The sequence below is a fragment of the Terrapene carolina genome, unplaced genomic scaffold (assembly GCF_002925995.2).
Source record: "Terrapene carolina triunguis isolate 2854851 unplaced genomic scaffold, T_m_triunguis-2.0 Scaffold310, whole genome shotgun sequence".
Taxonomy (NCBI): domain Eukaryota; kingdom Metazoa; phylum Chordata; order Testudines; family Emydidae; genus Terrapene; species Terrapene triunguis.
Window position 1 is genome coordinate 188,576 of NW_020664661.1, and position 12,053 is coordinate 200,628.

Genomic DNA, 12,053 nt, shown 5'->3' on the forward strand with positions numbered 1-12,053 from the left:
AAAGCTTATGCTCCAATACATCTGTTAGTCTTAAAGGTGCCACAGGACTCTGTTATATTTATGTAAGTTTCTCAGTCACAAATCTAGCATTCTGGAGCAAAGTCACTAAAACGTAGTCCCACAAACATTTCTCTTTAGTGCCCCTCCTTTCTCCCTCTACCACACCCCACTCATAGTTGTTGTCCTTGGTCAGTGAAGGCCCAGACCCAGTTCAGAGCTGCTTTCGCATGAGTTCACCTCCCACCCTGGGAGGGTGCGGGAGAGAAGGCACCTTGCTCATTCCTCCAGCTGCTCACCACTCTCCAGCCACTCACTCTGTCCGCTGTTGTTTGTTGTGCCACCATTCACTCCACCGACGATGGCCCCTGCTCTGTCACCCTCTGCTGCCACTGTCCTAAGTTTCCTGTAAGCTGCGCGGCTGTGCAGCAACCTATTTAGCGCTATGCAGGCACTTAGGGAACCCGCCCTGGGACCTGCCGCGGCCAGAGGAGGGACACCCCTCCTCCAGCCCCAACTCACCCTGCCCAGGCATGGGAAAAATTTGAGGGAAAACTGTGTTCCTGATAAGCTGTGCACTTGAGCAGCCGCACAGGAGAAATTTAAGTGCTGCCCAGCCAATTAAGAGAAGGGTGACCAGACAGCAAGTGTGAAAAATCAGGTCAGGGGGTGGGGGGTAATAGGAGCCTATATAAGAAAAAGACTCAAAAATCAGGACTGTCCCTATAAAATCAGGACATCTGGTCACCCTAATTAAGAGAGCATGCACAGCTGGCAGCATGTGCTCAGGTGCCCCTCCCCGCACATTGCTCCATCCTGCAGCTGCTCCCAGGACCATCCTGCTGGCTGTGCAGGGATGGGAGGAGGGTGCTGATGTCAGCGTGTCCCCCTCTCCCCAGCCCCTGTAGCCCATCTCTGCAGAGTAGGGGAGAGGCAGGGGACAGAGCCTGGCTCAGGACTCAGAGCTCCTGCAGGGAAGGGTGAGGGGTTGAGTGCCTTTCTTAAAGAGACAGTTCACTGTTTCAGAGATTTCCCCAGCAGCCAGCTCACAGTCTCTCTCTGTCACACACACTCTCTCTTTCTCCCCCTCCCTCTGTCCATGTACCCTAATCTCTGCAGAGCGGAGGAGGGGAGACAACAGGGATCAGGACAGAGCAGGCGAGCTTTCAGTGAGTGTCTTAAAGAGACAGTGCAGGGCATCTCAGAAACTTTCCCAGCAGCCAGCACAGACACTGTCTGCATCTCACACACAGTCTCTGTGACACAGTCGCACACACTCTCTGTCACAACACAGCCTGTGTCAGTGTCACACACTCTGTGTCACTCACACACTGTCTCTGTCACACTCACCTCCCACCACATACTTGTATTATTGTTGTTGATACTTCTTGTTACCTCTTGCAATGCACATATATTCTCTGTAATTTTATTCTTTCAAAGTGTGTTATTTTAGTGTTTTGACTGGTCTATGCATGTCAATTTTTATTTCTCTTGCACTTAAATTTAATTCTTGAGTAGTGAGTTCTAAAATGCCTAAGCTGTCTTGGCTGGAGTAATTATCCGCATTTAATGGTTAAAAAAATATATATTATATCTAGGTTTTTTGTTTCTACTGGTGGCGCACAACCGCACATACCTCGCTGCACATAACATTTATTCCAGACATGGATGGAAAAAATTAGAGGGAACATTCACCCTGACCGTTAGAAAGCTTTTTCTCATTTCCAGCCTGAATTTGTTCATGACTAGTTTATATCCATTTGCTCTTGTCCTAACAGTCCTTTAGCTTAACTAGCTCTTCACCCTTCCTGGTGTTTACCCCCAATGTGTTTAGAGAGAGCAATGAGATCCCCTTCCAGCCACCATTTTGCTAAGCTAAACAAGCCAAGCTCTTCCAGTCCCTTCTCATAAGACAGGCCCCTCCATTTTCCTGATCATCCTATTATCTCTTCTCTGCACCTGTTCCAGTTTTGAGTTTATTATTCTTGAACATGGGTGACCAGAACTGTACACAGTATTCCAAATGAGGTCTTACCAGTACCTTGTACAATAGCATTAATACTTCTCTATCTTCACTGGAAATGCCTCGCCTGATACATCCTAGGATCGCATTTGCCTTTTTTGCAGCCATGGCTCATAGTCATCCTGTGGTTAACCAACACATCCAGGTCTCTCTCCTCTTCTGTCATTTCCAAGTGACGAGTCTCCAGCTTGTAGTAGAAATTCTTACTGTCAGACTTTAAGTGCTTTGCACACTTAGTGTTATAGAATTTCATCCCATGTGTATTACTCCAGTGTTCACAATCATCCAGATCTTCCTGTATAATATTCCGATCCTCCTCAGTATTCATGATGCCTCCCAACTTTCTATCATCAGCAAATTTCATTAGCACATTCTTACTAACTGGGGAAAAAGACAGACCTGACACTGTAAGAGAGTGGTTCTGCTGGGTTCTGGGAAGTGGGCAGGCACAAACCCACCCATGGCTAAAGGCTCCTTCCCCAGCCTAAAGGGAGGATCTACTCAACCTGGGACACAAATCAGTACAGGGGACAACAAAAGAAAAAACAGGGATAGGAGTGACAGTCAAACGGTCAAAATTAGGGAACCTGATGGGTACACAGAGCAGAGAGCCCCAGGCAGGGCCCACTGCTCCTTGAATGTGTCAAGGGAGCCAGTGGATGTGGCTCAGAGGAACTGTGCCTGGATACGTGAATGGAGAGAGGAATAGAAGTAGGCCCCACAATTGCAGAGAACCCTTCAGCAAAGAATTTAGTTGTTTTTTTTAAATCACAGAAAACTAGGATCCCTGATCACTACTAATCATTTTAGGGAAGTAGGAGTGAAGCCCACTGGAGCGGAAATTGGTGGAGGGAAGGAAGGAAGGAAGAAGAATAGCAAGAGGCAACTGCATCTCTTACAGTAACAGGCCATTGTGACTCCTCTTGGCCATCTGCACTTTATGGCCACGCTCCCGCCCCTGCATCCCAGACAATGACCTCTAGCTATAGATCAGCTCAGACCCCATCAGCAGAGACAGTTTATTGTTGAAACACAAATGAAAGACACCCCCCATGTCACACTACAGAATACAAAAGACACAGAAAGCTCTGAAACCCACCCTGCCCAGAGAGTTTATCTTGGCACATTACCTATTCCCCTGCCTCCCCCCGCCAACCACACACTGCACATCTACTGCTCTGCTCGCAGACTGGAAGGATGGATATATTTGACATTTTTGCTAAGAGATATAAGTTGCAGTGTTTGCTAAAGGAACTGAAACCACCAGAGGAGTGGCCCGCCAACAGCATGGACACCCACTTCCTCAGCCAGTCAGCTCCCAAGAGAAGTTTTCTTCCCACAAAGCGACCTTTGGCCAGAGAGATTCTGCAGCTGCAAAATGTAGGCGTTCTACATGCACAGCTAGGAATGAGAGAGAGATTAAGGGGTACAGGAGTATTTGACAGCTGCATGAATCTGTCTGCACAAAATCACTGAATTCAACATGCTCGTTTGCATTTTATCAATTTCCTCTGGAGTCACCCTGGAGCCATGCACTGAAGGCAGGGATATTGCATTGCAGAAACAAGCTGAAGTCCTGTCACCAATAAGAAGTAATGAAGAAATCAGATGCCTGATAGTCAACTCTGGCACAGCCGCACAATCTTCTCCAGGTCAGCTCCCTACCAGCCTTCTGCAGTTAGGTCAGAGTTTCGCCCTTTGTTACCTGCCAAAGGAGAGCACAGCCTGCAGTCACCAAGGGCTAGCCAGTGTGCCCACTCAGGGAAAGTTAATGAGCTCCCGTACACTGGGAACTGGGTAAAAGTCATCCCTCGCAGCAAGGCTGGGAAGGGCAGGAGTCCTCCCCAGGCCAGTGTCACCAATTCACCAAGATCTCAGTTCTCTCTCCAGCCGTGTTGGCCAAAACCAATGCCCCAATGTAAGTACTGCTGGGATGCCCACCAGAGCGTAGAGGGCAGGAGCTCCAGCACTATTGTTCAGGAGAAAGGCCTGCAACACCACCCCACGGTAACAATTAACGGAGCAGGGCTCTGTGTGGGAGTCCCACACATCCCCCCACTTTGTAAAGAGTAGATTAGCTGGCGGGTGGTGCTGGGCACAGCGTTACTGCCTAGCTGGGGGGGTGGGGAGGATAGCAGGGCAATACCCACTGGAGATGGGGTAAAAGCCGCAGGGGGGCTTGAACAGCAAGGCCCGGGCTGTCCCTAAGCTGCTAAGCGTGGGCTGAGCCCTACACGGAGCTACTCGCAGGGCAACCCCTCCTCCCACGCCAGGGCTGTCCCCTGGTGCCACCTCCCCTGCTCTACCTCTCACCCTGGCCTCGATGTACTCGATCCGTCGCTCCAGCGCGGTCAGCTTCTCGTTAAGGGTGGCGAGCCGGGAGCGGCAGGACATGTCTGCGGGAGAAGGGTCGGGTCAGGGGCTGCACCGGGCTCAGGCCCCGCGGTACCCGGCCAGGACAGGTGCCCCCCGCCCCTCGGGGAGCTCCGACCCCAGAACCCGCCCCAACAGAGCGCGGCGGCCGGTGGGGCGGAGCTGGACCTGGGAGGATGGAGTCTAGAGCCGGGCCGGAGGGTCGAACTGGGGTGGGTGGCTGGGGACGAAGGTGGAGCCGGCCCGGACCTTACTGGGGGGATGGAGTCGAGGGGTGAAGGTGGAGCCGGGCCAAGTCTGGGGGTAGAGCCGGCCGGGGGAACCGGAGGGAGGAGGCGGACCGAGCCAGGCTTGAGGGAGGAGCCGGGCTGGGCGCGCACGCACCAAAGGAGTTGAGGAAATCCGCGATCTTCTTGATGGAGCTGGTGATCACTTCGATGTACTCGCGGTTGGCCCAGTCCTGGTGGATCTCGCGCTGCACCGGGTCTTCTTGCAGCGACATGGCCGCCGCAGTCACCCCGCGCCCAGCCCCGCCCTCCGCGGCGCCGCCGCCCGCGCGCCCAGCCCCCTGCCGCACTGCGCATGTGCAAGGCACTGATCACCAAGGCACTGGAGGCGCGGAGAACGGCTTCCCGTACAGGACGGAGCCCCGCCCAAGTTGCCGACCCCAAGTGCCAGGCAACACCAGCCGGGCAGTGCGGCGCTCCCGCTTTCCCGTTGTTAGGAGACCCCACCGACTCCCACCCCAGGATCCTGTCCCGCGCGCGGCTCCGTGTATCTAGTACCCATCCCTCCTCCCTTCCCCGATCACCCTCGATCCTTCTCGGCCCAAGTACGCAGGCGCGAGAACGGCAGTGGGTACAGGCGGCGTAAATAGCTCTCGGGCTTTTATAGCGCCGCTTCCCGGCAGCCCTTTCGCCAACTGCGCTGATTGGCTCAGGTGGCGGCGGCGCGCACGCGCTGTGCTGTTCTCCTGTGAGCGCGCACGTCCTGCCCCGCCTGTTGTCGGTCGCTGCTGCTGCAGCTCGGGGGGCCCGTAGAGCAGGAAGCGGCGTTAGCGAGGCGAGACCGAGTCGGGCCTGCAGGTACCGGGCGTGGACTGGGCCTGCCTTCCCCTCGCGCTCCGGGGCTGGTGCCTTTTGGCCGCATCCCGGCGCGCCCCTCCCCCCTTGTGCGGTGCGAGAGTGCAGGGCCCTGGGGACAGGACCCCCGGGATGCCCCACCCTGGTGGGAAACCGGGGGCGAAGGGGGTGTGTGAGACCCGTGGGCGGGGTATGGGGAGTTACAGGGGCAGAAATCGTTGTCTTGTCTTCCTACGAGCCTAGTGGGTGATACCTCAGGGGTGGGCAGGGGTCGCTCTCTGCTTTTCGCCCCCTGGCTCTGGGATGTGCCAGTGTCATGGGTGAGAGTTGGATCTGTGGAATCGTGAATAGGATGGGGAGGTGTCCATGTGCTAATTCGCTGCTAAAATTCGTGACCCCTTATGGGAAAGTTTGAGGGCTCACTAGTCTGATTCTTCTCTGTTCTAGGCTAAACAGCTATAGTTTCAGTTTTTGCTTTAGGTCCAGTTTAATAGTAATCGTATGTTAAATTTTTCTGGATTTCTGTTTTTGTTGAAGAAAGGGTGACGTCTCTGAAGGGGCTTGGTAGTGAGAATATTTTTCAAATATGGATCTTGTGTACATACAGAAGTTGTACTGGTTTAACTTTGTGTGGGGATCAGCCTTTAGTAAACTACTTTGAGCGTGTCCTTTACTTAAAGAAAACAGGCATGAAAGCCATAATAGGATTCTTTATGAGCACAGGGACATTTAGGAGATGGTGGTGGTGGTTCTGTATCCTTGAGTAAATGTTTTTCGTGTGGTGGGATATATATTTGCTGTAATTACACAGTGAGTTAACTGTGAAAATTGCTATTTCAGTGGGTGTAAGAAGTTGGTTTCTTGTGTTAGTACTGTGTTTGCTACACAGATAATTTTATTTCATAGTGTGTATGTAACTGGCATATGTTAGGTTTTTGTAGCAGGTCCTAGTTAAGCTCACAAAGACATTTAAGTGTGTATTGCTATCACAGAGTTCAGTTTTAAATACAATTGAATTTTAAAGGTGCAGGGAAGCACTGTCAGCTGCAAATGGCAAAAAAGCCTTACATTAAATATAGCTGAAAATTGATTGCTGCTCAATATGTCCTTTGATTATTAATCATTTCTTCCAGTGCGAGATGAAAGTAAGTGAGAAACTTCAAGCCTTTAGTACAGTGGCTAGAGCAATGAGTTTTGTCATGGAAGATACACCTCTACCCCGATATAACGCGACCCGATATAACACGAATTCTGATATAATGCGGTAAAGTAATACTCTGGGTGGGCGGGGCTGCGCACTCCGGTGGATCAAAGCAAGTCAATATAACGCGGTTTCACCTATAACACGGTAAGATTTTTTGGCTCCCGAGGACAGCGTTGTATCGAGGTAGAGGTGTATTTGAAAGTACTGTTGCTCAGTCAGAGTAAATTTTGATTATAAAGGATCAGATTTATCAACATTTGACATATCTATAATGTCTTAATTTTTTTCACTCTATTCCCAGCTCTTGTTTTTCTTCTAGGACTTCTCTTCCCTGACACCCCCACAATAAGTAGGTAGATATGTGAGGAGCAGTGGGGGTCTCTTCAGATCCATTAAGCCTCACCTTCTCATATTGCAAGTCATGAAGGCTTCAGGAAAAACTAGATTACTCACAAAAATCTAGCTATGGGATGAAAGGTTTATTTCTAATATAGAGCAGATAAAACATTATCTGGTGTTTAGATAATCTAAATGACATAGGTTTTTAAAAGATAAAACTGTGTAGTCTTACTTTTTGACTCTCAAAAATACCCAAACTTGAAGATGATAATACTTAAGATGTGTAACAACTTAATACCCAAGTTTTCCATGACTCAAATTACCAGCCTGTACTTTGGAAGTACAATGTTTACTTGTTGAGACCAGTGTCAAGTCTGTACCTCCCTGGAAGGACCCTGCTTGGAAATTTTTGCTGTTTTTCTGCAGGTGAGCTGATCTGTTGTAGCAAACTCCACCCCCTTTCTGACAGTCACCAGAGCACTAGCATTTTAGATTGAAACTCTTAATTCTGGAGCATAATGGCTGTTCTGACTTGGGCTGAGATATAAAAAAATTAGAACAGTCAACATTTCATTTCAGGAAGTTTTCATGGGAATGCTTAATAGGGTGTTCAACTAAACAAAGTAAATCTTGCATTATCCCTCATAGCTCATCAAACCCAAGCTCTTGCAGATTGCCATATGGAGTGAATGCCAAAGGCAGGGACCCTGCGCTGAAGAAACAGACAATTAAAAACACCCCCAACTGATCTTAATGACCATCAGGGTGTAGGACTAGCAACTGCACTTCAGATAACCTGGTCTCTGATCATTCCAGGGCTTAAAGGGTGCTTTGGCATCAACTGAAACAAAAAATGGCAAAAATGAACTCTTTTCCCCCTCCCTTCTCAATTGCTCTGGCCTCCCTGCCTGTCTCTCAACCTTTTTATCTTCAGCTTCCCTCTTATCTGTTTCCTCAAACCATTTACACGCCTCCAAATCCTGCCAATTTTTCCTTGACATAATTTCTAGAATCTGCCCAAGCCCTGACTTTCTCATTTTGACTACTGCAGTGTCTTCCTCTCTACCTGGCCGCAAGGAGAGTTGAAACAATTACAGCAAGCCAGACATTTCTTGAGAAATAGTTCTCGCTGCTTTCTGCATCAAGTCCATATCTCGCTTTTGGATGCAAAAACATCTTTGCACTGACACAAGTTCAGGATCTGTCAAACCTGTGTACTAACTTTATCACTATACAAGTCAGAAATCTGCACCCTCTGACAGGCAGACTTGGAGCAGCTAGAGACATTCCATATGCGCTGTCCGTGCCAAATCCTGAGCATAAAGTGGTTTGAGAGACAAGGTGGGTGATGTAATATCTTTTATGGGACCAACTCACCAACAGAAGTTGGTCCCATAAAAGATATTAATTCACCCACCATGTGTCTTGAACAGGGGTAGGCAACCTATGGCACGCGTGCCGAAGGCGGCACGCAAGCTGATTTTCAGGGTCCTGGCCACCGGTCCGGGGGGCTCTGCATTTTAATTTAATTTTAAATGAAGCTTCTTAAACATTTTAAAACCTTATTTACTTTACATACAACAATAGTTTAGTTATATATTATAGATTTATAGAAAGAGACCTTCTAAAAACATTAAAATGTATAACTGGCACGCGAAACCTTAAATTAGAGTGAATAAATGAAGACTCGGCACACCCCTTCTGAAAGGTTGCCAACCCCTGGTCTTGAATATCGGGACCAATGCGGCTACAACAACACTTCATATGTAAAGTGGTTTGCAAGATTGACATTTTGCAGAAAATCAAAGATCTGGCTTTCCTTCACTCATTATATTCAAAAGTGACGTTGCTTGCTCTTTGGCCATGTTGCCAGGATGGAACACCCCAGCTCTCAAACTCTCCATTGACTTTGCCTACTGCGCTGACCACAGTAAGTCCCTCTTCAAATCTTTCAAGCTTTCCTTTACCTTCTATGTTAAATTTAAGCATCTTGTTCTCTGCAAAGCTTTATAACAACCTGGATGCTCTTATCTTCCCCATCCACTTGGCCTGAGACGTGCTTCTCTATCCCTTAGGGCTTGTTTAAAGTTTTTGTTTTTTTTTACCTATAGTTAATTATCAGATTATTTGAGGTAGTTAACATATTTGTAAAGGTTAGTCTGGACCTCCTCTAAAACTTTGTTCCAAGATTCAAACATCTGTAGCTTGCTCTAGTCTAGCAGTATGTCTACACTCTGATCAGGATGCATGATTGCAACACATGTAAGCATCTCCAAGCTAGCCAACTTTCTGAAAATAGCAGTGTAGCTGTGGAGGCACAAGCTTTTAAGAATGTGTGCTTCTCCTCCTCCCCCCTTTAGGTTAAGATATTTAGGTTTATAAGTAATTGCTTTTAAACTAAAATAAAAGCCTGGTGCCACTTTCTTTTATAAGAGAAGCCTTTAATGTCCACTCACACTAGTCTGTGAGCCACTTCGTCTGCAGCTCCTTATTCCTAAACACCTCCCCTTTCTTAAGTCAGCCTGCCATGTCTTCTCTCTCCTCTTCCAAGTCCCTCGTTAAAATACACTTTTTCAAAAGGTCTTTTGACCTTCAACTCATTAAAGTAGTACTAACAAAGTAGGTGACTGAAAATCTTTACCAAAAGGGTGAAAAAATAAATCTCAGAACCAGTGGCATATTTGGAACTTTTCTTCTCAATCATGCTGTTTTCTCATAGACTTTAAGGTCAGAAGGGACCAATATGGTCATCTAGTCTGACCCCCCGCATGATGCAGGCCACAAAAGCTGACCCCCCCACTTTCCCTTAACTCTGCTGTTGAAGTCTCCAGATCGTGATCTAAAGACTTCAAGTCGCAGAGAATCTTCCAGCTTGTGACCCCTGCCCTATGCTGCGGAGGAAGGCGAAAAACCTCCAGGGTCACTGCCAATCTACCCTGGAGGAAAATTCCTTCCCGACCCCAAATATGGCGATCAGCAGAACCCCGAGCATACAGGCAAGATTCTCTAGCCAGACCCTCATTTTACCAGCGATGGCCGTTATTGCCTAATTGATTAGAATCACGTAATCCCATCAAACCATTCCCTCCATAAACTTATCTAGCCTAATCTTGAAGCCAGAGAGGTCTTTCGCCCCCACCGTTTCCCTCGGAAGGCTGTTCCAAAATTTCACCCCTCTGACGGTTAGAAACCTTCGTCTAATTTCAAGCCTAAATTTCCCCACGGCCAGTTTATATCCATTCGTTCTCGTGTCCACATTAGCACTGAGCTGAAATAATTCCTCTCCCTCCCTGGTATTTATCCCTTTGATATATTTAAAGAGAGCAATCATATCCCCCCTCAGCCTTCTTTTGGTTAGGCTAAACAAACCAAGCTCCTCGAGTCTCCTTTCATAGGAAAGGTTTTCCATTCCTCGGATCATCCTAGTTGCCCTTCTCTGTACTCGTTCCAGTTTCAGTTCATCCCTTTTAAACATAGGAGACCAGAACTGCACACAGTACTCCAAGTGAGGTCTCACCAGCGCCTTGTATAACGGAAGCAGCACCTCCCTGTCCCTACTAGAAATACCTCGCCTTATGCATCCCAAGATCGCATTAGCTTTTTTCACAGCCACGTCGCATTGCCGACTCATAGTCATCTTGCGATCAACCAGGACTCCGAGGTCCTTCTCCTCCTCAGTCTCTTCTAACTTATGCGTCCCTAGCTTATAACTGAAATTCTTATTAGTCATCCCTAAATGCATCACCTTACACTTCTCACTATTAAATCTCATCCTATTACTATTACTCCAATTTACAAGGTCATCCAAGTCTCCCTGCAGAATATCCCGATCCTTCTCCGAGTTGGCAATGCCTCCCAACTTTGTGTCATCCGCAAACTTTATCAGCCCACTCCTACATTTTCCATTCCCTTTTCTATTCAATCGTGCTGTTACCAACCCCCCTTTCTGCATTTATACACTTTTTTTAGTAAGGTCTGGTTTACACACAATTTTTATACCAATGTAATTATTTCAGTTAGGGGGTATTGTTAATAGTTATACTGGTAAAATCCCTCAAGTGGATGCAGTTTTATTAATATAAAGGTGCCTGATACCAGTACAGCTCCTTTCCCATATGGAAATAACTGTCAGTATAAAACACTTCTTTAGTGATGTTACTGTATCCACTCTGGGTGGGGTGGGGCGGGGCATGGGGGGGCTTGCGCAGCTTTCACTATACCAGTATAGTATGCAGACAATAGTGCAAGATTGAGAGTTTTTTTTTTTTTTCATGCCTTTCTCTAAAGCCCCAACCACACTGCTGCTGTACCCAAAACAGATAAGATCATTGCTACCACTTTGGATTGAATCTGGAAATGAACAGGCAGCTGTTGCAGATACTTGAGCAGTACTGCTGTGATAGGTGCCCTGACAAACCTAAAATAAATAGCTGCAGCATTCTTCAATACTTGAAGATCCAATAAGAGATAGCTACAATCAATTTTAGTGGAAGCTAATCATGCTCCTTCAGTAATGGTGCTGACACCACTTCTTCCTGTTCTCTGCTGATCAACAAATATCACATCAGTCTTATCTGGGTTGAGTTGTAGCCTGTTTACTTAAATCTAAACATCTTTCCCAATCAGAGGCAGAGTAATGACATCACAGAGTCTGGGTGCAGTGAAGGGTGGTTGTGAGATGATCAGTTACCATAACAAGGAGCACTTCATAGATATGAAGACAGATAAATAGGATAACCAGTTGGAATAATGTACCAAGAATCACAGTGGAGTCTCTATCACTGACCATTTTTAAATCAAGATTAGATATTTTTTAGGAAGAGATGTCCTAGGATTTTTTTTGGGGGGGAGAGGGAAGTCATGGCTTATGTATACAGAAGGTCAGACTAGATGATAACACTAGTCCCTTTTGGCCTTGGAATCTATGAATCAGCTGCTTAACATTGCCTTCTGGAAACTCTAATATTTAATATATGGAGATATCCTATCTCCTAGAACTGGAAGGGACCCTGAAAGGTCATCGAGTCCAGCCCCC

The 12,053-nt window shown here is 47.5% G+C and overlaps 2 protein-coding genes across 3 annotated transcripts in view; one reads left to right on the forward strand and one right to left on the reverse strand.

Annotated features, from left to right (window-relative positions):
* Positions 1-3,010: 3,010 nt before the first annotated feature.
* On the reverse strand, positions 3,011-5,234 carry LOC112114576 (probable protein BRICK1). 2 transcript variants are annotated; one of them, XM_024211361.1, is made up of 3 exons: positions 4,778-5,234; positions 4,327-4,416; positions 3,011-3,725 (listed from the first exon to the last, which is right to left on the reverse strand). In XM_024211361.1, exons 1-3 carry the CDS (start codon positions 4,893-4,895, stop codon positions 3,682-3,684), a joined length of 252 nt encoding a protein of 83 aa, XP_024067129.1. In that variant the 5' UTR covers positions 4,896-5,234; the 3' UTR covers positions 3,011-3,681. The 2 variants fall into 2 exon arrangements, with proteins under 2 accessions (XP_024067129.1, XP_024067130.1); XM_024211362.3 differs by having other exon boundaries at positions 4,334-4,416; positions 4,778-4,948.
* A 137-nt stretch (positions 5,235-5,371) lies between these two features.
* The window catches only part of RHOA (ras homolog family member A), a 78,380-nt gene continuing 71,698 nt past the window's right edge, over positions 5,372-12,053 (forward strand). The window contains exon 1 of the mRNA XM_024211363.3: positions 5,372-5,478. The gene's annotated coding sequence lies outside the window, so the exon portion shown is untranslated. The remainder of the gene's footprint in view (positions 5,479-12,053) is intronic.